Source organism: Argiope bruennichi, chromosome 4, assembly GCF_947563725.1.
Source record: "Argiope bruennichi chromosome 4, qqArgBrue1.1, whole genome shotgun sequence".
NCBI lineage: Eukaryota > Metazoa > Arthropoda > Arachnida > Araneae > Araneidae > Argiope > Argiope bruennichi.
In genome coordinates this window covers 126,461,656-126,486,228 of record NC_079154.1, presented here as the reverse complement: position 1 = coordinate 126,486,228, position 24,573 = coordinate 126,461,656, and the positions used below count along the sequence as shown (strand labels likewise).

At 29.3% G+C, this 24,573-nt stretch overlaps 1 protein-coding gene across 1 annotated transcript in view; it reads left to right on the top strand.

The window, feature by feature from the left end:
* LOC129966438 (dual specificity tyrosine-phosphorylation-regulated kinase 2-like) overlaps window positions 1-24,573 on the top strand; it is a 78,966-nt gene that overhangs the window by 24,501 nt on the left and 29,892 nt on the right. Inside the window, exon 3 of the mRNA XM_056080861.1 lies at window positions 18,831-19,129. Coding sequence (XP_055936836.1) covers window positions 18,831-19,129 — 299 coding nt within the window. The remainder of the gene's footprint in view (window positions 1-18,830; window positions 19,130-24,573) is intronic.

Genomic DNA, 24,573 nt, shown 5'->3' with positions numbered 1-24,573 from the left:
CATATTTTAATCGAATGCGCATCTTTTAATTCCTTTCGTTTACACTTTTTTAAATCATCGTCATTAACTTTACAAGATTTGGCTTTTATATCTTAAAATGTGTTCTTATATAAATTAATTTTATGTTTTTTACCATCTGCGTGGCGCAGCATAGTCAAACATGGCTCTTGCGCCAAAAAAAAAACCGAACAACCAACCAACCAACCTTGTGATTTTTACTTCATTTTCCCAGATCTGGAACCACTAAATTATTTTGATTTGGGGACACATAAGGAGATTAATGTGTTTGAAACAGTTTGGATAGCATTGTAGTGATGATTTATTTGGTTTATTTAACATCATGTTTTTAATTTAAACAAAAACTTTCAAATATTGCTGTAAAATGAATTAGTATGATCATGTATGGTTTGAATATAATAAGAATCTATCATACTTTACCACACAATTTAAATTACCATACTTTACCCCAGCGAGATTTGAAACAGGATAGTTTTTCTACAGATTTGTTAATGGGATATGTGATTTTTCCTTCATTATCCCAGATCTAGAATCACTAGATTATCTTGTTTCGGGGATACATAAGACGATTGAAACCTTTGTGATAGTGATGATTTATTTAGTTTATTTATCATCGTGTTTTTAATTGAAAAGAACTTTGAAATCTGGCCGCAGTATGAACAAGTTTAATCAAAAGAAAGCTTATTCGCAAAAGGCTATATTAGAATTAAAAATAAAAAAATTCTATATAATTGTGTTGATAATACAGCTAGAAGACGCCTCTGTAACAATTCAGAGTTTTTATGTACATTAGAATTAATTTAGGAATTTAATAACTTCGGGGTCGAGTTAGAAAGATTGTTGTTTATAGTTTCTTTGACGAATCAAGCGGGCGTCGATCTGGTTTCTCTTAGAATCAGTATTTGGAAAAAATTTCTTAAAGAAAACTGATGGGAAAGGCGTATTATGCTAGCAAGAAATAAACAGATTAATTTTTATAGATTAGTTTTTTTTAATATTCGACTGTTTTATGAATTAAAAAATTGTAAAATGAAGGCATTGCTTTTTTTTTACTTTTTAAATTTCTCAATACAAACTTTCCTTTAGAAAGGGGACGGGGACAGTTCAGTAATGAAGGAGAAAAGTAATGGAATTGGCAAACTTTTTCAAAATATAATTAAGAGTAATGAACCGATTAATGATCCTTCACGAGTATATACCATCTAGTATTGTGGAATTCACCGTATGTCTTTTTTGAGAGGGATTCACAAACAAATACGAGTTATGTGAGTTGCATATGAGTCTCTAGTATATATATATATATATATATATATATATATATATATATATATATATATATATATATATATATATATATATATATATATATATATATATATATATATGTAAGCATATAATTTTCTAATCAGAAGGCAGTTTCGAAGACATTGAAGAGACTTTCGATTTCTTGACGTCTTTTTGTTTCATTCCGGAGAAACAAGCATTATGTACAAGCAGGAGCGACGAGCACACACACAACACAGAACGACACAGAGCGAAAAGAAAAAAATTGAAGGCCAACTCAACATTTTATCCCTGATCTTATATAACATGATATTTCTGACACGTGTCGATGCAGAGTGGAATTTCGCACACATGTCGACCTTGACAAGAGAAACAGAGGGATCCCTTCACTCGGCAAGTGGGAACCGCTGGCGCAATCATTTTTACAAAGATTCAGTTGAATTAATTAGAAAGAAAAAGTGGAATAGGACGTTGGATTCGCGTCCCTTTGGTTGCGAGTTCGAACCTAGCCGGTCGAAGAATCTCCGTGTGTGTGGTGGCTGGCACACGTATAAATATGTCGTGGTCACATAGTCCTCCATGTCGAGAGTAATACAACTGGGGGTACTGTATCAGGGGTGATATTTCTCTGATTCAGGTCTAAATTACGATATGTGGATGAGTGAATGAAACGCATGAATGAAGTCCGCCCCGTAAAACGGGTTGTGACGTGTGTGTAGCTAAGTCGTCCTCTTGGCCTTAGATGGCGCTCCTGAAAAAACAAGAGATGCAATCTTGGCTTAAAATCACAGACTTCTAAAGTCAGTGGGCTTGTCTATGACAACTGCCATTAGAAACAACAACAACAACATACATATATAATCTATTTTTGCGGATATGAGCGTACGAGTCTGTATATATAAAATTTGTCAGTAGATCATTCACAAGTGAACAGACGTGTTAATGATGATTGTTGTTTTCAGTAAATGTAAGCCGAATTTCTTCTTTTATTTTAAGAAAAGTTTATTTTGATTCTTCTTTGACATTGTTTTTAATTGTAATAAGACATTTTCTTTGTTAATTAATTACATAATGCATTTTATTTTAGTAATTATTATGGATTCGACTTCACAAGAACTGATTGAATGCAATTCTTGATTTTTGTATCCGAAATCAAATGGTGATAACTTTCAACTTGAATAATAAGCAACTTTATGAATAAGTATGACTTGAATAAACTGTTTCAAAATGTTGAATTTTCACCTGAAAGTTAATAAGGAGAGAAAGTTTTAGATAATTAGTTTGTAATTACATATTGCTAACTTCTGCATTAAAAGAAACTTTCCAGCTAAAGAAAGGCTGAATAAAAGGCTGAAGGGATGAATCCCAATGATTTTTAAAACTAACTGCAACTGTGCAATTTTAGAATATGATAACTAAAATAAATTGTTACAGACAGATAAAAATTTCAAGTTATATATTTTTGTGAATCATTCATGGTTTTTAAATATTTTTTGATAGACATTTAAGTTTTAAAAAATGGCAGAGGCTCAAAGTATCAATAATTCCGTAAGTTTTAGTAGCTGTATGCGAGGTAAAATAAGAACTGAATAATTTTATTCTTCAATTAAAAAAACATTATCAGGTTGCATACGTTGCAGAAATATTGACCTGAGCTTTTCTGAGTATACACAGAGAAAATCAAGTACTCTTAAAAAGTGAACAGTAAGGGGAAAAAAATTCAAAATTAACTTTTTTTTTTTCTTTTCTAGTCTTCAGTCCTGAACATGAACTTTATCTCAGACTGAGTCAACTTATATATATTTATGTTTTCTTATTTATTTTTCTTTCTTTTTTGATTTATATATATATATATTTCTTTTTTCCTTTAAAATTCTTTCTTTTTTTTTATCATTTTTTTTCTAAGTTTAAATTCCCTTTCTTAAATTCCCTTGATAAATTTTATTATTTATTCATTATATTTATATGATACTATTACGTGTAATATTCTGTAGGCTCTACTGCTTAGTCATTCATTCTACGCATTTTCTTTTTATGGCTGCCATTTTATTTTTTGTTCTGGCTTTTTTTATTTCCTTTGGCTGTCTTTTTACTTTTAGCATATATACGTATGAAAGGTTTTATTTTTTTGAATGGCTAGTCCTTTGGAAGTTATTTAAATTCTGTTTTTTTATTTCAACTATAAGCCCTTTACTCATGTAACGCCACTTTTGCTATAAACTTAATCATCATCAGAATATATCAGAATATGTTGCAAAAAGAATGCATTTTTTAAAATTTTAGTTTCTAAGATAAAATGACAGCATAAAAATGAAAGTATGATTTCTTGCTTTTTACCTTTTTTTAAAGCTGAGACCTAAGCGTGCCATTAATTTTTAGCAGAAAAAAAAAAGAGTCAAGAAAAAAATAATGTTCCTCAATATAACAGCAAGGTGCGTCTTCTTTTAGTATCTTATTAACTATTGATCAGAGCACGCGTCATCGGTTGTATTTTCTTTTTCTGGTTCTTGTTTTGAATGAGTGCCAGAAGCTCACATGTATAATCTGCAGTGCATACCGATCACTTCCTGCGCATTTAGAGATCTCTTTCACTAACGGCGTATTTTAGAAAGCAATATTCTGGAAAGAGTTTACTGAATAAGATCGGCTGATAAATTTCCTCGGTTTTTTTTAACATCACATTAAAAAAAAAACTTTCTTTGTATTTTTTAAAGGGCTTGATTTCGAAATTTTTTTGTCCTTTTTGTTTTCCTTTCATCTATTTACCTATATTTATATCTATCTATCTATCAATCTCTATCTCTCTCCCGATGAAAATCAAATATTTTACATTTTTCAAATTAAGACAAAACCTTTTCCTGAATTAATTTTAACATTTAATGAATTTAAATTTACTCGCTTTACGGATTGCTTTTCTTTGTGTGTTTTTCTTCCTGGTAAGTATACTGTGTACACCCAAAATGCATTTTTTTCATCGGAACATTAATAATCAAAGTGGCTTTGGCTGACATAACCAATTCTGCCACTTACACTTGAGGTATCATTGATTTCAAATGGTTTATAAGATTAGCATTTCTGTAATAATCTTGCATCAGTGGCAATGTTTTTATTTTTCAAAAAGCAATTTAAAATTTTTTAAGAAGACTAGTGAATAAATGTTTGAATGACGTTAAACACAGGGTGAGTAAAAATGATGTATCCGTTTTTAAAAATTATATTTTCGAAACTACTGCACATATTACAATATGTGATATATGAATTTAAAGAAAAATATGCCGAGTTTTTTTTTAAAGTTACAAATGCCCGGTGTGTGACTCTCTTTTTCCACGACATACGTCCAATCCATTCGTTCCGAATATACTGTAGCATTTTGTTTTGTCTGTTAAATTTGAGATAACCCCACAAAAAGAATTGAGGCAAGATATTGTTTATGTACCACCAATGCCGAAAACACTGCCAGAACTTAATGAACTCATTTGTGCAGCATTCAGAACAACTGACAGAGCGATGTTACAAAATGTTTGGAACGAACTGGATTACAGATTGCACGTATGTCGTGTAACAAGAGGATCACACATCGGACATTTGTAACTTAAAAAAAAAAAAAAAATACTTGGTATATTTCTCCTTAAATTCATGTACTTTGTATAACTTTTGCCTCAATTAAGAATTTTATCATAAATACAATAATTACAACATTTCATTTTGTGCTTAATTCAGAAATAGATAAGGTTTGCTCTATAACTTCGTGAGAAATCATAATAAATACAGCGTAACTACCAAACGATATATCCAGAGCTAACGTAATAGCGAATGATGGTAGAAACGGAAGATATGGATAATGTAATAAATTATGTAGCCATATCTACCTGGCTTGTGGTTTCGCCTTTCGTGTCTTCTGTAGCGCCATCTTTTGGCGATGTGGAACATTTAATTCTGTTTGATTCTCATAATTCTTTTAATCAAAATTTATATTCGCACTAGAGTTTTTATCTTATTATCATAAAATATCTGACAATATTGTGATGAGGATATCCTTCCAATATTGTACTGCATTTAGAATATCAAACAACAACGTGGAGGCCCCGTACATTTTATGCTAATAGAGACTGAATTGGATTACAGTTGTAACAAGCCATTTAAGTAAATTTCTTTTTATTTTCAAGAAACTATGTTGTTTTATAACTATTTTCATTTTTAAAACTTTTGTTATTCTCAGATGATTGAGTTATTATTCTTTTAATTCAAAAAAAAAAATCAGAATCACTTTTAAATTCAATATTACTCTTTTAATTAAACGCTTTATTTCCGTATGTTTCATTCTTATTACGGCGAAGTTTCCTAATTGATTTTTCATTAATTTACTCACGTAATAAATTTCTGAAATGATTTATAGTTATCGGTTCCCAAAGACAACATTCAACATATTAATTTAGCTAAAAATTAATTTCACAGACATTCCGTCATCTAGAAATTAATTTGTGAAGTCTTAATTTTTAGATTCTGTGATACAGATAATCAAGAATTGTGACATCTATTAAAGACTTAAAAAAAATTAAAACAAAAATTTCAAATATTTTGTCAGCATAGGAAATGGTAGAATACATTGTTTCTCTAAAAAAAAATCCAAACCAAACAAGGAAACAATAGGAGAAGGATATAAAGAGACAATGAATGTTCAAAGAAACAAAAAAGGTAATAGAACATTTTATATAACGGTTTTATATATACACTGTATAAAAATAAAAATTCATTATAAATATGGTTGCAATTTTATTTATTGAAAGTAAATTTGTCACTGTCTCACGCTTTTCCGGTTTTTTAATAACTTCCAGGATTGTTTTTTTTTTTTTTTTAGCAAAAATGTAGTATTACTTTTTTATTCACTTGTTAAAAGAGTCTTTTTAGGTAGTTTCCACATCCATTATCAAATTAACATTATAATATTTTGATGATTTATCATTGTTTTTAAAGTATTAAATTGCATTAGTAAAGCAATGCAAATCTCACAATTGAAATCGTTTATCTCAAGCGTTATTATTTTAAAGAATTTTTCAAGATTCCTCAGAATACCTAAGATTTAAAAAAAAGGTCATCAGTTAAGATTTACGAATATGAGTAAATCAGTATAAAAATATTATACTTATTTACCGCAAACGGTATAAGCAAATTAAGATGTTATACCGGTTGAAAGGAGAAATAGTTTTAAATCTAAAGATTATCTTTAAAAATAGTAATTTCATATATGCATCTTAAAGACGTAAAATGTTTAATCGCCCAATTTATAATATGAACTTCTTTAAAGAAATATTTTTCTACAAAACAATCTTACTTTCATGAAAAAGCAATTATCGATTAAATCTTATTGAATTATTTGCGTTGTAATAGAATAATTCTGTAGAAATCGCGGTCCACGAAACGAATTCGAATTTCTCGGTAAGTGAAATGCCCTTAAATGCATATTATAAATATAAATTAAGTCATTCCAAATAATGCGCATTGTTATGTCTAACGAATATTGCCATCTCATTCTTCATTTAAATTGCAAAGGAATATTCAAGTTGAATTGTTCGCCATTTAAAGTAATTTATAAACCTATTTGGCATATCGAATAACAATATATATTTTTATTAGAAGTTTTCTAAATGAAAGAAAGCCCGTTTTCTTTTCAAATCCTTGAGTTTTCCAATATCACTAACTATTCACATTAAATAAAGATTTCATGCGAATAGTAAATCAACAATTTTAAATGAAATGGGAGAAAAACTCAATTTAATTTTAATGCAATACTCAGAGAATAATCACTTACATTTTTACATCTGGAATTTTTCCAGCTTTGTATCTACGTTCAATTTTAAAAGAAAAGCATCTAAAGCAAAAGGGAAAATAACACAAGGCTTTTCCAGCTCGTATAAACACTATTTTTGACATCTATTTATCTAAATATAATCTCATACTCCATTTATTTTTAGAATTAATACTTTTTTAAATATGAAAATTTTACCCTCTTTTTTCATCTGTAAATTGTTTTTTCCGTTCTCGGCAGGCAAATTTATGAAGAAGCCGCGCCATTTCCTCCCGGCCAGGCGAATCTAACAAATGATGTGCCTCGACCAAATGGACGCCCGCGAAGCAATCTGTCTGGAGTGATGGGATGCGGATGTATTAATATAGGGAAGAAACAATTTTATTTTGTGTTGGCGAGGGACATAAAAATACGAAGCATCGCTTCTTACTCATAAATCTCAAGCGAATAGATTTTAAAACTGTCTGCTTTTATTGAGATACTTTTGGTTGAGTCTTGCTGAAAGACTTTTTTGTTTTCGCCATCATTGTCTTAAAAAATGAGGAACACAATACAAAAATTGAAATAATTTTTGTCGCCAAAAATTTATTGGCTTCCACTAAATTTGTAAACAAAGAAAAAGTAAGAAAAAAATTGTTTTCTCCAATTTTAGGCACTTTGTTAAAAGAAAAATTAAGCACTACATTTTGCTACGACCGTGCGAAAAATACAATATATTAAAAAAAGATTTCTTAAGACTAGAAATATGTACATTTTTATGAAATGTAAGAATACCCCAAAATATAATAAAGTTTATTTTTGGCTTTTTTTTGGGGGGGGAATTTTTTGGCGCTAGAACCATCTTTGATTAAACTGTGGTATGCGCATAGTTACCAAATCATAATGAAATCGTTGAATTTTATAAGATATTAAAGAAATTACCTTAAGCTAAAGTTAATACAAAAGAGTTTAGAGTTGATATGTTTTTTCTTTTGTAGATAATATAGGAATCTATGTTTTCTATTACTTCTGTTAATCATCGGTTTGCAGATCCAGGTAGAATTTAAAAGGTGTCTAGGCAAATTTGCTTCCAATAATTCTTTAATATAGATTTTAGGTCAGAATTTCTGCTGTGCTATCGCACATTTTTATAAATTTCTCAAACAAGAATGTCTCTTAGGAATCCATTAGATTTAGGTCTGGAAAGAGTTTTTACGTTGTATGCCTTCATTCGGAATTTTGTAGAATCGAAATAGGCTCATTGTTTCTTTGTTGTCATTGACTGTTTTTGTTGAAAATATCGTGATATAATAAGAGGAGCAAGAGGCAACAAGCTGTCCCTTAGCATATCTTTCTGTTGAGCCACCAGAGCAAATAAGGTTCAAACTATGGCAAATTCCATACTGTAGTGGTGTTCTAAAAAAAAAAAGTGGTATTCTTAATTCAGATCATCCCAATAAAACAAATCCGTCGTAAATATAAATTAAACATTTTTTTTGTCCAGAAACACTATGTCATTTCAATCAATGTAGTCATTAAATATTTATTGCCAAAATTTAAACGTGAATCAATATATCAGTTAGAAAATGAAGATTCCCCTTTCAACTGCGCCGTTACAACATTAATATTTCTATGTAGTGCATAGATTGTAATGTCTATGTACTGTCTATTATTGTGCACAGGAAGCTTAATGTTTAATTGGTACAGAATAACTGCTTTAATTTGCGAGAAAGACACTTTTTTTCTTGCAGATAAACCTCTAGATCTGTCTGTTTTTGCCTTGAAGAAGTTATCTTTGGTCACAGCTAAATAGGATTAGTGAGAAAATGGTACTTCCGTCTTCGAACATTCAAATTTTCATGAAACTTCATTGTCTTTGAAAGCTAATATTTTGGTTCAGAGAGGTGATGGTAGGGGCATCAGGAGGATAAAGAATCACCATACAACATGGGGTCCCAAACGACATTTAGTATGCGGAAAATCGCAAAAATATAGAGTCGGAGAACTGTTGGAAACTCTAAAAAATTAATAAAAAAATAACATATGGTGCTTCAACCATGAATTTTTTTTAATGAAAGCACATTTTTCAAAGTTTTTTTCCCATGCTGGTAACATGCGGTTTTGATGATATAGGGGTCGTAAATTGCTAAAAACAAAAAAGTAGTTTAGAACTTATATTTGCAAAAATATTAAAACATGAATAAAAATAAAAGCTTGAAAATTTAAGGAATTTTATATTCTATAATTTGATATATGCGTGCAGTGTGATAACTGGGGAGTTTTAAAGATATTCAAGAAAAACTAAAATGGGAACCAGAAAACATCGCTGCAACATCAGTACTGATGTTCGCAGAGAGCGTTGTTAAATTTGAAAGATAAATTCTGAGATAATAAAATAAATTCTAAAATTCTGAGATAAAGATAAATTCTAAAATGTATACAAAACTGTTAATATTATTTTTACAAAAATACTTTTATTTATAATTTTCTACATTTGGTGATTTATTGCCAGATGTTGTACTATTTTCCTACCTTAGCTATTAATGGCAAAATACTTCGACTTTTGATAACTTTGTATTGAAGAATTAAAAATTCCTTTATACACCTAGCATTCAATAATATTAGCTGATTCCCTTTTTTTATAATTAATTATTTTTCAAAATAATAACAATAAGAATTGTTTTAAAAACCCATTATAATAATTGTCCTACTTAAAGAACAATTGTAGAATTTTTATAGTTCAATCATTAAAGCTCAGTTTACTGCGCAACTTTCATGTGTCATTTTGAAAGAATAATCTTCCGCTACCCTTCTAAAAACTTAAAAAGTTTTCCAAATAAATGTTTATATCAAACGTTATTTCATTGCGCTTATAAAGCTTTACTCACTTAACCCCATTTTTTTTTAGATTGCTGATAAGGAGAAACCTAGGAGAAAGAAAGTGCAATTATTATGCTTAACGATAACTGTATTATTATGGTTAAAAATAACAATTATAAGATTATTATTATGGTGCTGAAAACGATTATTCCTAAGGTTAAAAAGAAGGGCTACAAAATATAGTTACGAGCATTTTATTTCAAAAATAAAATAATTAACAAAACCTAAGGTTTATGCTTAGGTTTTAATATTTTTCTTTCTTTCTGTTGTTTTTATTTTCTTATAAAAATGTTAAAGTCTTCTGAAATTAAACAACGTAATAATGGAAAAAACAACATCTTTAATATTTTGAATTCATTATTTGATGGAATGTCGTAAAATATCTGAATTTATGTGTGTACTTTTACTTTTTCTGCGTTTTACAATTCATCTTATCTGCAACAGAAGATGAATGTTTCTTTTTTTTATAAACTTTTCTAGCTAAATAATCTTTGCTGCTTCCAAATGAATTTCAAAATTATTAGTTTTAATACCTTCAATCTTATTACTCTGAAATTAAATACTTTTAATGCAACTTGTGTGAAGTCATCATTATTTGTTAGTAGATTCATCTTTCTTTTCCAGCAAAAAGCAAAATATGATTAGAAATGGGGCATATATGATTATAATATTGTAGTGGATTGGCAACAACAAAATTTTAAGAAAACTCTTTTTAACTCATTAACTGTTTGTTTGACTGCATAATTTTTATTTTTCTAATTTTATATTGTTAACGGTGTTATTATTATTACTTCTACTTAAACACCAATTTAACTGTAACAGTAATAAAGAATGTTTTTACTTTCTCCAGATTCGCTTGTATACATTCTTTTTCTCAGTAACATTTTCATTTTCTCAATGTTTTTTGGCAATTGATTAAAATAAATAGTTCGTTATAGTTAAGAACAGAAATGTAATTTTCTTAAACAAGTTTATTCTATATTGTGAACTAAATTTTAAGAAGCTAATATCTATATTTAATATGGAGATCATAAACATTCAAACTCCATAATATGATTAATAAAATACATCTTTCTAGAAACGTATTCTACGTCACTGAACAAATATCATGACATGTAGTGACGTTTTAAGGAGATTTATTTTTCCTCATTTCAATTCAAAACGATAACTCTTTCACCCACCAAGATTATCCAAGTTCCATTTCACTGATCATCACTCAAGACATTACATTTTGTATTTGATAGAAAAGAATAATTATGCAAATCTGTTCTGTACTATCAATTTAATAATATTTCAGATAGTTTTCTTGAAGGTAATCATTTGAATAATTTCTCTACTTGAAGATTTTTCGACTGATGTTGATTTCGCAGCTTTTCTTTCATTTTTGACTTATAAAGATTTAGATAATATTTCTAGCATTTTTTTTCTTACATAATCATTTTTAAGTTCAAAAAGATTTTGACAGTTGCTTTTAATCTCTTTGTTTATTTTGCATTGAGCCAGTCATATATTTCCATTTTTTCCAGTTAAAAGCTCAAATTAGAAACTCATTTTACATATCTGCTTATGATATTATTATTGAGGTGACAAACATCTTAATTGAAAGAAGAAAATTAAACAATTTTTGACATATTTCAATAACTTAAATGAGCCTAATTAATAATAAATTTAAGTATAAATTCTTTAACCTTATCGGAGTTGGTTGGTTTGGACTTTTTTTTGGCGCAAGGGTCAATCTCGGCCAAACTGCGCCATACGTGCGATAAAAAAAGTTTCAAATCTATATAAATAACAGCACACCTTATCGGAGGATCATAAGATTATAGCGGGTGATTAGTTTTTCATAAATTTGTGTTAAAATTGTAATTGAACTGTGAGGATCGTGATGTTAACATTCAAGTTAATTATTTGGAAAATCTCTGAGCATTTGAGTTTCTTTGTAATTGTCTTGAACGAAAGTTGCGTATTATTCATAGTATTTAAAAATTCATTGTATTTTGGAACTTTAGATTATCTCCACCCATTCCAGAATTTTCTATCATAGCTTCTTTAACAATATCAAAATGATGGCATACTTTATAAATTATTGCAGAGATCTATGATAAGAACAATTCTAACTGCTTTTATTTAATTGAAGTTCTTTCTTATAGAATTTTGTAATCAATTTCTTTTCTTTCACTTCTTGATGTGCTAAAGTTTTGAGATTTTGTGCAGGTGCATGCGATCCGATAAAAAGTCAATAAAAAGTTTGAATTATGGATTAATAAATTAATTTTATTCAAATTTTGAATGCATTTGAAAAAGTCATCTGGTATAGAATTCGAAAAAAAAAATCGATAAAATAATTTGAAAACGATATTATATGACGATTAAATTCACAAAATGATTATTTATAAAAAGAAAAGATAAATTATTATTTTATTAAATTACAAAATAAAAATGAAAAATATACATTTACTAAAAATAAAATTAAAAACTAAATCCATATACACTCAAGATGTTGAAAACAATACGAATGAAAATAAATCCACAATGAATACCGAATTTAAGAAAAATATCGATTAATCGGAAATAAAATAAAATGTTTTTATCACGATCATGAAATAAATATGCAAATAACTGACTCCAATTCAAAAAAGAAGAAAATGTTTGGATAGCAGACGATTATTCTATCATGCCAGAATTCCTTAATGCTTCTAAACTGACTGGATGACACGCGATTCTTGTTTCCCATAATTCCTGAGTCATTTTAAAAGTTGGTATTTATTTTATTTCTATTATTATCCAATTATTCTCTCTTGCGTTAAATCATTTTAATTTAATTTTTTAAAATAAAAACTATTTATAAACAACCCATCATCCTGTTTATTTTTACGTAATGATATTTTAATATGAGTGGAATTCTAATGTGTATGTATTATTTCCATCACCATCTCACATTTTGGTTATTTGGTTTTTAATTTCCAGATTATTGATGAAAATATTTTGTGAATTATCTTTTATGCATAACGTATACATGATCCAATATATAATAAAATAATGGCTTAAATATTGCTTAATATTTATTTTATCAGATTTCTTTACCTATCAGACTGGGTTTAGACTAAGAAATTTATTGTCTGTTTGAAGGTATCATTATGTATGCCCTAGTGAATTTAAAGAATTATTAAAACATCTCTAAAAACAAGAGAAATTCAAATAGTACTTACTTTACTGTCACTGTCTGGTCTGTCTACAATTTTCACGAAAAGGGTAACATGAAAAGAAAACTCACTGAAAATGTAAACATCGACTCTTTTACAGAAGTAACTATGCAAAATAAACGTTTATTCAAAATATAAAACTAATTCACCCAAAGTATTCACTTTCATAATTCTAAATTTCACATTTTATTTTTATTCTGGTCTTCGACCTAAAACTATCCTGGAAGATTTGTCTTAAAATGCTTGCCATTAAGGAATGCGTGTCTCCATTGTCATGTGTGGTTTATCCTCACCTTCTTACCCACAAAAGCAGTGGAAGAAATCGATGATAAGATGCTGAGAACAGTTTCGATTTTCTCTATTTATTAGGACGACCCTTTTCTCTTTCTATCTTACAAAAAAGAAACTAGTGAGATATTGGATTTTTCGAATCCGTGTCTTGTCAACCATATGGGTAGTTTACACAGGTTAACTTATTTTTGTTTGATTTTTTTTCTATTGTTTATATCTCGCCTAGTTTTTAATCGGAATAACCTCTTTAAATATCTTTGAAATGCCTCTTACCATTTGATTGGCGCAGCATGGCCAGATATGGCTTTTGCGCCGGAAAACCTAAACAACCAAACCAAACTATTGTTTATCTATATCTATATCTATACTTATAAATAAAGCTCAATGAGTGTGTGTTGGCGCTCTACAGACCAGGTCATTTGACATACAGCTACCAAATTTGGTACATGTATACCTTAGAGGTCTGGAATGTGCACCTGGGGTCCCTTTTTTTGAAATTTTCATTAGAATTTTAATTATTAATTAAAAACTAACTTTCCCGCCAAAAAATCTTCCATTTTCCCCACCGCAAAATGAGTAAGACTTCAGTTTTTTTTTCTCCCAACAGTAATGAGGCTAGGGTTAACATTTTTCTGCGGATTATTTCAAACGATTCTGTTTATTTTCTTAATGATTTATGCATTTAAAATTAAGCATTGTTAATTTATCCATGTTTCAGATTCATTCTGAAGTACTTTTGAATTAAAATAACACAGAATAAAGGAAATTAAGAATGTATAATCTGCATAGCGTTACCCCAACTGGCGTAGAAGAATTCACGCATTTGCGTTACCGTAACTGGCGAGGAAAATTCACGCATGCGCATTGTGTTCTGATTGTTGACATGACAACCATTATCAGCGGATGATTTAAATTATTTTTAGGTTATTTGCATGCTTTTGTAAGTAAATTGTATTTATATTAGTTATATATTTTTTGTATATGCTTATAATTTTAAGTACATCATTTTTTAAGTAGCTTTTTTTAACCTGTTTTCAATGATTTAAATTATTTTTAGGTTAGTTGAATGCTTTTGTAATTAAATTGTATTTATGTTAGTTATATATATTTTTTGTATATGCTTATAGTTTTAAGTACATCGTTTTTTAAGTAGTTTTTTTAAACCTGTTTTCGACCGATTATTTTAAACGATTCATTTTATTTTCTTAGTGCTTGATTCATTTAAAATTAAACATTGTTAATGAATCGATCTGTTCATGATGAATCTGAGAAAATTTTGTTGACAAATTCTTGAGATATTACATAACTTAAGAAAGATATTCTTTAGTGCCCATAAAGTTTAAACGCTCAGTGACTCTATTATCAGTAATCATATTATTAAAAAAAATGCTTTGCTTCAGTAAAAAATATTATTATATTAATTGCAGATTAATTCTTTCCACTTTAATTTAAAGCATAAATTCTACGAGGGGTAACAGAAAATGAGAGAGATACATATCACGTTATGACTGAAGGCCTTTATAATATTATGAGTGAATTATATGACTATCAAAATTTGAAGTTTTAAAATATTTTGCTGAAGAATCTATTAAAGTTGGAATTGCGTAAAATATTTAATGGTACGACCGGAGTTTAACCCCCTGCTTGGTGCAATTTTTAAAAATCGCCAACAACGGCCTTGCGAAATGTTCAAAAGCAAAGGAGCAGATGTTCAATTATAGTGCATAATAAAGATTGCCAGCTTTGGCGCGTTATCGCAACTTGGCGAAGAAGGGGGTTAAACTCCGGTTCAACCTATTTGGTTATTATTAAAATTTAAACGAATATTAAGATTGGCGAACCGGCTGGTCGCCAAAGGCGGCTAGTATCTATTATAAATACTGTAGCTCAATAATCAAAATATAATTGCTTTCGTATGCATAACAAGGTTGTTCAATAAATCAAAATTTCTATATCATCCAGAATCTGTTTTGAATCTTTTTAATAATTTTTTACCTGTACTTTGCAGTTCTTATTTTTATAGTATAAACGAAGCTCCAATCATTAATAAATAAAAATTCTTATACAAAACGGAATTCACAATAACTGGAAGATTATAATGATACATATTTAATGATACATTTAACAAGTTGGAGGTTTAATAACTAAAGTATTATCTAAAACTCTTCCGTATGTGATATTTTGAAAATCCAAAGAAAACTCACTTTGAAAATTTTGTATCGCCCTAAATTTAAATTCAAAATTATGGGTAACTGATTTGAAATTTTGCGGTTTCAAATCGAAAAATAAAATATATCAATCAGTTATCTGTAGACGAATACACATCTGTACATTTTGATTCATGGTATTTAAATAATAAACTAATAATTAGATGACTCAGTTGCATGAACTTTCATATTTTCTAGAAAAAGTAGTGCAGGAAAAAGTATCCTGTGAGCTTTTAAAATATCTATATTCTTACTTAAATAATTCTGTCATATTTAAGTCAAATGTTGCTCATACAGTGTGTAAAAAAAGTTTCTGTACGGAAGATTAAAATAAAAATAAACTAGCATAATTTCTAATCTTTACTTTTTATCTTTATAAACTATTTATATATTTTTAATATGAGTCTTTTAAAGGGAGTTTCATAATAAATTTCTCTTTTTTACAAAACTCGGCAAGTCCGTTTGCAATTTTTAAGATAAATGACGAAGTATCATGCAAAAAAAGTTTCCGTACGGAATATGCAAATTTCTCCTGACGTGCTCTACAACTTATACATAGTAAATATTCGAAGTTTGATGGTTTGTCAGAGTGAAGAATACGACATAACAACAGTTCTTTAATTCCAGTGTTTCGCTGATCGTCTTAAAATGGAAATTCAGAAATTCATTCGAGAGTTAAGGATTCACTTGCGAACAAATGGATTATTTATGAAAAAAAATCAGTGAAATAACTTAAAAACCAAAGTCTACAGTGCAGTATATTATTGAAAGATACCGTGATGTGTAAACATTTGAGGATCCAAATCCAATCAATCCAAAAGAACTCCGAAGTTAAATCGCTTGCATAAAAGAAATATCATGTGTAAGGTGCAAGATAATCCATTGGATTAGTGCACCTCAACTTGCACCTGATTTAATGGTTAATTACAATATTAAATTCGCATCTTAAATTGTGAGAAATGTCATTTAAAAAAAAGGTTATAATGGATGCGGGGCCCGTAAGAAACCTGTTATAAGTCTCTGCTACAGAAAAAGCGTCTCGAGTTTACAAAGAAGCATATAAGCAAGCCTCTATCTTTTTGGGAATCGGTCCATTTTAGTGACGAATCAAACTTTAATATCCGTGGGTCAGATGGTTGAGTTATGATCTGGAGGGAATCAAAACAGCATATGTTACTTAAGAATTTATGTGGAACTGTGAAGAACGGTGATGGTTGGAATATGATATGAGGGTGTATAAGTGCTGCTGGTGTCGAATATTTATGTTTTATAAATGAAAATATGTATAGGTACATACATCTTGACATTCTAAAACAAAAAGTTTTAATCAATGCAGATAAACTGTCCCTTGGAATTGACTTTACTTTTCAACAGGACAACGATCCTAAGCACACCTCCAAGATTTGTCAAGAGTGTTTCTATAATGTTAAAAAATAACTTCATAGCCCTCCCCAGTCTCCTGATTTAATCCTTATAGGACATTTATTGGAAGAAATCGGTCTTGAACTAAAAAAATATGACACAAAGTGCAAGGTTGAACTCAAAAGGGTCATTCAAGACATTTGGAGTAATATTTCTCCAGAAACAACAACAAAAAAAAACTGATGGGTTTATCCCACAAAATTTGAGAGAAGTGATAAAGGCCGAAGGAAGGATTACCGATCATTAAATGTAAGTTGGTCAGCATGAAAAAAGTTTTTCATGTACTACGTAAATACCGTACGGAAACTTTTTTGTTCCTTATTAGTGGCATTTTTTTCCCTTCAATATAAGTATTTAATATTCTTTATAGTTTTTCCTTTATGATATTCATAAATAATAAATGAAATTGTGGTAAACCAATTTTAAAATTTTCATTTTCATAATAAAATATTTTGGGCCAAAAACTAAACTTTTATTAACAGTCATAGCTGCGTACGGAAACTTTTTTTACCCACTGTATATATACAGGTTGTCCAATTTAATCGGGTTTCATCAACTAATTTCTTAACATTTAGTATTAGATATACACATTTAATAGAAAGTATGGTCTAAATAAAGTAAAGAATACTATTTTGTGCTGATACAATTAAATTCTCTGATGAATAATGAATTTTCTCTTTCATTCATCTCTTCAGTCCTATGAATCATATTTAGTGAAATATTCTTAAGAACACTAACATTTTAAATACTAAATATTTGTACTCTATAAAAACGCGCAATTTTTGTCCATTCCATTGACAGACTCAAAGAAAATACATCAATCACTGCCCAGAGTGTTCCCCAAGTTTGATTAGTATAACATTATAAATAGTTGATTGTCCAAAAATAATGATATTCAAAACTCTATAACTGGGTTAGATTTGGTCACAGAAGATAGAAGCGTTTTCCTAATTTAAAAGTTTGAATGTCAAGAATATTTCACAAAATATGATTATGAATTAGGACCAAAGAATTGTAAAAATTTAAACTTTATAATTTTTAGAAATATATTTATTGACTGAAACAACATAAAATATTATTATTTATGTCATTAAAATTTTTTTGAAAGTAAAAATAATTCATTTAAATAAAATTTAAATTAATATTATGATGAATTAAATAACTTTTTATTGAATAATGCTTTGAGATATTAAAAATTATCAAAAAAAATATTCTCTAGGAGACATAAGACTTCAATGCTTAAAAGTTCTTTTTTTTATACTCATATTTTTTTTAAAAAACATATTTGGTCTCATCAAAAGAATTTTTTGCATTAATTAAATCTTAATCAATTCCGCTTTAATTTAAGGGAGCTGATTCAAAATTAGAGAGATATATATAGTACAATCAGCAGAAAGATGTAAAACTTCTTCAAAAATAATGAGTTATATGACTATCAAAATTTGAAACTTAAAGAATGAAGAAGCTATTCAGGAACTAAGTTACATTAAATATTTTATTGAAAATTTCAGCGAGCATTAATCCCAGCAAACCAAGTAGTCGCCAAAAACGGCTAGTTTTAAATATAATCTTTTGGATGTTTTTGTAATAATTCTGTATTTATTTCTTTTCCAAGAAACAATAGCTAATTTTCAAAACAGATGATTTCTGTTTACGTTTCAAGTGTTTATTTCTGTCGCCTTTTTTATAAAGCTAGAAAAATAAGCTTCTGTTATCAACATTCATGAATTTCTTTTCCAGATCTGAGCCCGGCAAGTCCTCGAAAGCCCCTTCCTCGACCTCCCTCCCCCGCATCACACGCTCCCAGTACAACATCCGCTGCCCTAATGCGGGATCGGATGCTGATTCCATCTCTGCCATCTCGCTTTACCTAGAGGAGCGGCGGCACATGCTCAACGCCGCCAGGGAGGGACAACTCGTCGACCTCACCCCGGACGAGCCCCCGCAGCCCAGGAGAGTGGAATTCTACAGAAGGAGAAGCCCCTCACCCAAACCCAAGAACGACCCTTACGGAAGGAGATTACCCCTCACCCCACAAGGCAAGTACAAGGATTAAATTTTTTTTAATGAAGTAGAATTTACTTTATAAAATAAATTCCAGTGGTCAGTGATACTAAAGCAGTAAGTCGAAAGAAGGTTGATTTAATAACATATGTGATACTCCATTCTGTCACAAAGTTTCTGTGTATTGTTAGCAGTTGATATTGTTGTACAGTCTTTTCCAGCGATTCGCCAGTAGGTGGCAAACAAATGTGGTGTGGTGAAGCCATGTTTAAGCTGAACAAATAAGTACAGCCAAAAACAGATAATTTAAAATATTTATTAACAATTACATATACCACTTTTGGTAAAACACCCAAGCAGAAGTTTATATTTGGGAATTTTACAAATTACTTTCATTGATGACATAGATCTATTCACTTATAAGATATAAAGGATATCAACTCTCAAAGAAAAAGAGTTCAGCCAGTAACACTCAAAAGAAGTTCTAGTTCACACATCCTGTGGAATTTCACTTAATGACTATATTTCGTACCTGAATCTTAATCATAATGCAAAACACTCCTGAAGCAAAATAATTTTTTGTATAAGAATCCATGTAAAATAGAACATTGTGTCCCGTTCCGATAAAAAAATATTCAAACAAATTTACAAGTATAATAATTTAATTTGTTAATTATAAAGTATGCGTTTTTATTAAAAAATTGTTTGTCTTTGATTGTGCTTTATAATTCGCTGAGAATGAGACACAGAATTATCGTTAAATGAATTTGTATCGCAAGAAGCTACTGCCTTATGAGGGTTATACTTCTCAACAACATCTCCCTTATTATTCTGGAGGGTTATTTCTCTGTTGGGTCTATTATTTCTTTCTCTCCTGACCAAATCTACTCTTCAGCTTTTTGCTGTGACACAGAATGCAGTGTCATAAACTCTTCAGTAGTTATAGCTATACTTTTCTACCAGCTCATCGACGTCGTAGCTACCTATCTCTACCATAATCTAGGCCAAAACGAAATTTTGTCGATTGTGAAGTTCCACAGGTACTTGCTCAAACTCCTCGGAGTTGAATTCGATAATGCCCTCAGATCAAAAAGTCTTTCATGTAGATATAAGGACCAAAAGTCCACAACATAGATTGATACAATCCAGCATGTGACGTCATGATATCTCCTCACCCCTCAATCTGGGAAACATCGCTCATTAAGAGATATTTTACAGTTTATTTTGCTCGTTATGCAAGGTGTTCGCTAAGCGAATAGCTTTTTTTCTTATATTTTGTTGCTGCTCGTTGTACGAGGTTCTGTACGTAAACGAGATTTGAAAGTACAAAAGTTAGCAAAAAAAGTAGTTTTATTAAAACTTGACTTGCAAAAAAATTAATCATCTACTTGAATGAAAAGTAGTTTTTTTAAAACCTGACTTGCAAAAAAGTTAATCATCTACTTGAATGAAAAGTAGTTTTTTTAAAACTTGACTTGCAAAAAAGTTAATCATCTACTTGAATGTCGTATGTGTGTGTGTGTGTGTATGAAAATGTAATCAATAATATCAATAATTATATACTTAATTACTCATCCAAACCATTAAAAGTCTATAACAATATCCAATTTATCCAGTAACGGTGCTCATGAAAAAAAAAAGATAACAGCATTCTAGAAAGTTGCCTAATAACGCCATTTCAACAACAAATATCATACGTAAAATATTATTTTAGAATATTTTTTTCAGTTTTTATATACTTGGGATTAGGGATTGCAATACCGGTATACCGGGATACCGAATACCGGTATTTTGAGCCATTTGTACAATTTTGTAATACCGGTATTGATAAGTTTAAATACCGGTTTTTCGGTATTTACTAGAAATTTTTTAATTTGTCTCCACTATATGATCAGGGATTGCCAACATAGAAAAATAGTATACGTTTTTATTTTTATGTCACCCTAAAGGGCGAAACTAATTAAATAATTAATGGCTTAATTAATTTCTTAAATCTAAAGTAGCGAAACATGGATTATCAATGAAAGAAGAAATTGTATCCATAATGACTGATTTAGCAACAGTTGTGAAAAAAGTTGAAAAGTTGATTGATGCAAATCAGCAGTTGTGTCATGCTCATGGAATTCAGTTAGGAGTAATAGATGTGTTATACCAAAAAAATAAAGAACAGAAGAATCCAAATACTGTGGATATAGGAACTTCGGATTCCAACTTTGAATAGTGTGAGAGTGATATTGACAATGAAGATAATGTAAATGTTGGAGAAGATATTGCTAATAAGGATGAAATATTAACCCATCAAGAATTGCTTCCTATAATTTATAAAGTTCGAAAAATTGTTAAGATATTTAAACGTTCCCCTATAAAAGATGTCATATTACTAAAATACATACTAACTGAAAATAAAACAGAATATATGTTAATATTAGATTTTAAAACACGTTGGAACCGTTTACTCCTAACAACACACATCACACTATAACAGCACACATCACTATCTGAAGATTATATATTACATTGAAAAATCGCACAGATGAAAGGCATATCGAAATAGAAAATGTCTTATGGTATTTACATAATTACAATGATTTTAAAAATGGAAAAGAAGAAAATAAAATAAAATTCCAATCTGATTAAGTTTCTTCAAATTTTTTACCTACAAACCTATCCACATTCAAAAGAATTCGGTTCAGTTATCGAAGATTATGATGACACTAATGTCGATAGTGAAAAGGAATTGTCTCTTGAACAAAAATTAGAATTAGCGACAAATAAGAAAATTTCAACGAAACAAAATACAATACAAAAATCAGTTATATCCAAAACCATCCGATAAGATATCGATTTATTTGAAGATGAGGGATTTAGAAGTAAATACTTGGAAAAAGTATTTTGCTAACAGTACCACTAACTATCGCAGATGCCGAAAGAGCGTTTTCGACAGCTAGTAACTTTTGTATAAAATTACTTTTCAGGCTTAATGACAGTACAATTGATGCATTGTTTTTTAAGATCACATTTCAAAAATGTGTATTAGTACCACAGACTGAATAGTGATATTTATAATTTTTTGTAATTTAAATAAATAAGTTGTTCCTTTACTTTTTTGTGATTTTTTTATATACTCTTATAATTTATAAAATACAAATTATTTTTTGTGATATTTACCCTTTCTAATAATACTGGCATTCTCTAATAATAATACTTTGATAAAATAAAGAAACACCTGTGTTTTCTTTCTTTTTCTAAAATTTCTAATGAATAATGAATTCCGACTTAGTATCCAGAACTGTGTAAGCTCTACTTCCAATAAAACTGACTATTGAGGCAATATGTCGGAGAGATTCTAATTTATTAACAGCTAATGCAACAATAAATTTCATGTTGCAGTCATGAAAGAACAGCACACATTACTATCTGAAGAATTATATATTACATTGAAAAATCGCACAGAAGAAAGGCATACCGAAATAGAAAATGTCTTATGGTATTTACATAATTATTATGATTTTAAAAATGAAAATGAAAAAGAAGAAAAGAAAATAATCAATTCAAATCTGATTATGTTTATAGTAAATTTTCTTAAAATTTTTTTACCCACAAACCTATCCACATTCAGAAGAATTCGGTTCCGTTATCGAAGATTATGATGACAATAATGTCGATAGTGAAAAGGAATTGTCTCTTGAATAAAAATTAGAATTAGCGATAAATAAAGAAAAAATCAAAGAACCAAAATACAATACAGAAATCATCTATATCCAAAACCATCCGACGAGAAATTGATTTATTTAAAGATGAGGAATTTAGAGGTAAATACTTGGAAAAAGTATACCGCGCATTGCTAACAGTATCACCAACTAGTGCAGTTGTCGAAAGAGCGTTTTCGACAGCTGGTCATTTTTACACAAAATTATATTTCAGGCTTAATGACAGTACAATAGACGCATTATGTTTTTTTAGATCACATTTCAAAAATTTGTAATAGTACCACAAACTGAATAGTGATATTTACACTTTTTTGTGATTTAAATAAATAAGATGTTCCTTCACTTTTTTGTGATTCTTTATATACTGTTATAATTTATAAGTTACAAATTATTTTTTGTGATATTTACACTCTCTTATAAAACTGATAAAGAAAACAAAGAAACACCTGTGTTTTCTTTCTTTTTCTAAAATTTCTAATACCGGTATTAAAACCGGTATCCCGGTATTAAGATCTAAAAAATACCTAATACCGGTATTGAAATTTTGGTCCGGTATTGCAATCCCTACTTGGGATATGTCATTAAAATCTCATTAACATAACTAGTTTTTCGATACATTTTGCGAGTATAGTTAATCACTTGCCTCCATACGCCTCCATATCAACGGCGCTTATCTGTAGTATACGTGTGACGCCTGCAGAAGAACAATGAATCATTATGGGATTTAAAATGTCTCACTCGGAAGTCAATAAAATAGAAAGGGTATAAGAATTCGCCTTTATCATAATAAATTCTTTGCTGATTATTAACATGTTATCACAATATTTTATCTAACCTCTGTCCATTTATTTTTTTTTTAAATTAATATTTAACTTTTGAATTTCTTTCTTCAAATTTCTACTACATATTTCTTTGTAAACTGAGCTGATAAAATATAGATATTATTTTGTAAGCCGAGCTAGATAACTTTTATTTTTTGGCTTTCGAAAAAAAATTGTATAAAAATTTAATTTATTTGTAAAAATTACCCTCCTTTAGCATCATTTGGATAAAGCAACATCTTAATATAGGATTAATATAGGCGGTGGAATCGGAAATATTTCATATGTTTAATTTCACTATTATTATAAATTACAAATCATTTTACTCTTTAGCAAAGAACGCATTCTCAGTTGATAAAGAAGCGTGCATGTTACAGATTATGCAGCTCTCTGAGCTCTATGAAAAAAAAGTAGAAACTATTGGTCTACGCTTTTCCATCTACCGTTGTCAAAAGAAAAATGTTTGATCGATACTTTTTTCCCTGAAAAAAAGTCAAGAGACATTTTTCTGGGCGTGACACCCAAGTTTGGCATTCAATGATTAAAACTTCTCGAATGCACCTGGAGTTCTTTTTTCCGATCGCCTTTTGACTGTTTTATACTATCTCGCGCACGTTGTATGCAGTGATGAGGTATTATAATCGTTAATATATTCACCTTCGTGATTTTGATGAATTTCGGCACTTTGGATTCGGGCATTTAAAAAAATCATTTTCTGAATGATATCTATTTTGGTGTAAGTATGAGATCATGGTAACTCCAAAATGAAGTATAATAACTGGATGTATTTTAGTGTGTGGCACCCTGAGAAATTTTGCAGATATGTATCATATCCTGATACATATTTATCAATGAAAGAAGCCCTTATCGAGATTCTTATGTAATTTCTTATATTATTTTGTGAAACTAAGCAAAATAGGGCAATATTCGTAGATATTGTAATTTGAT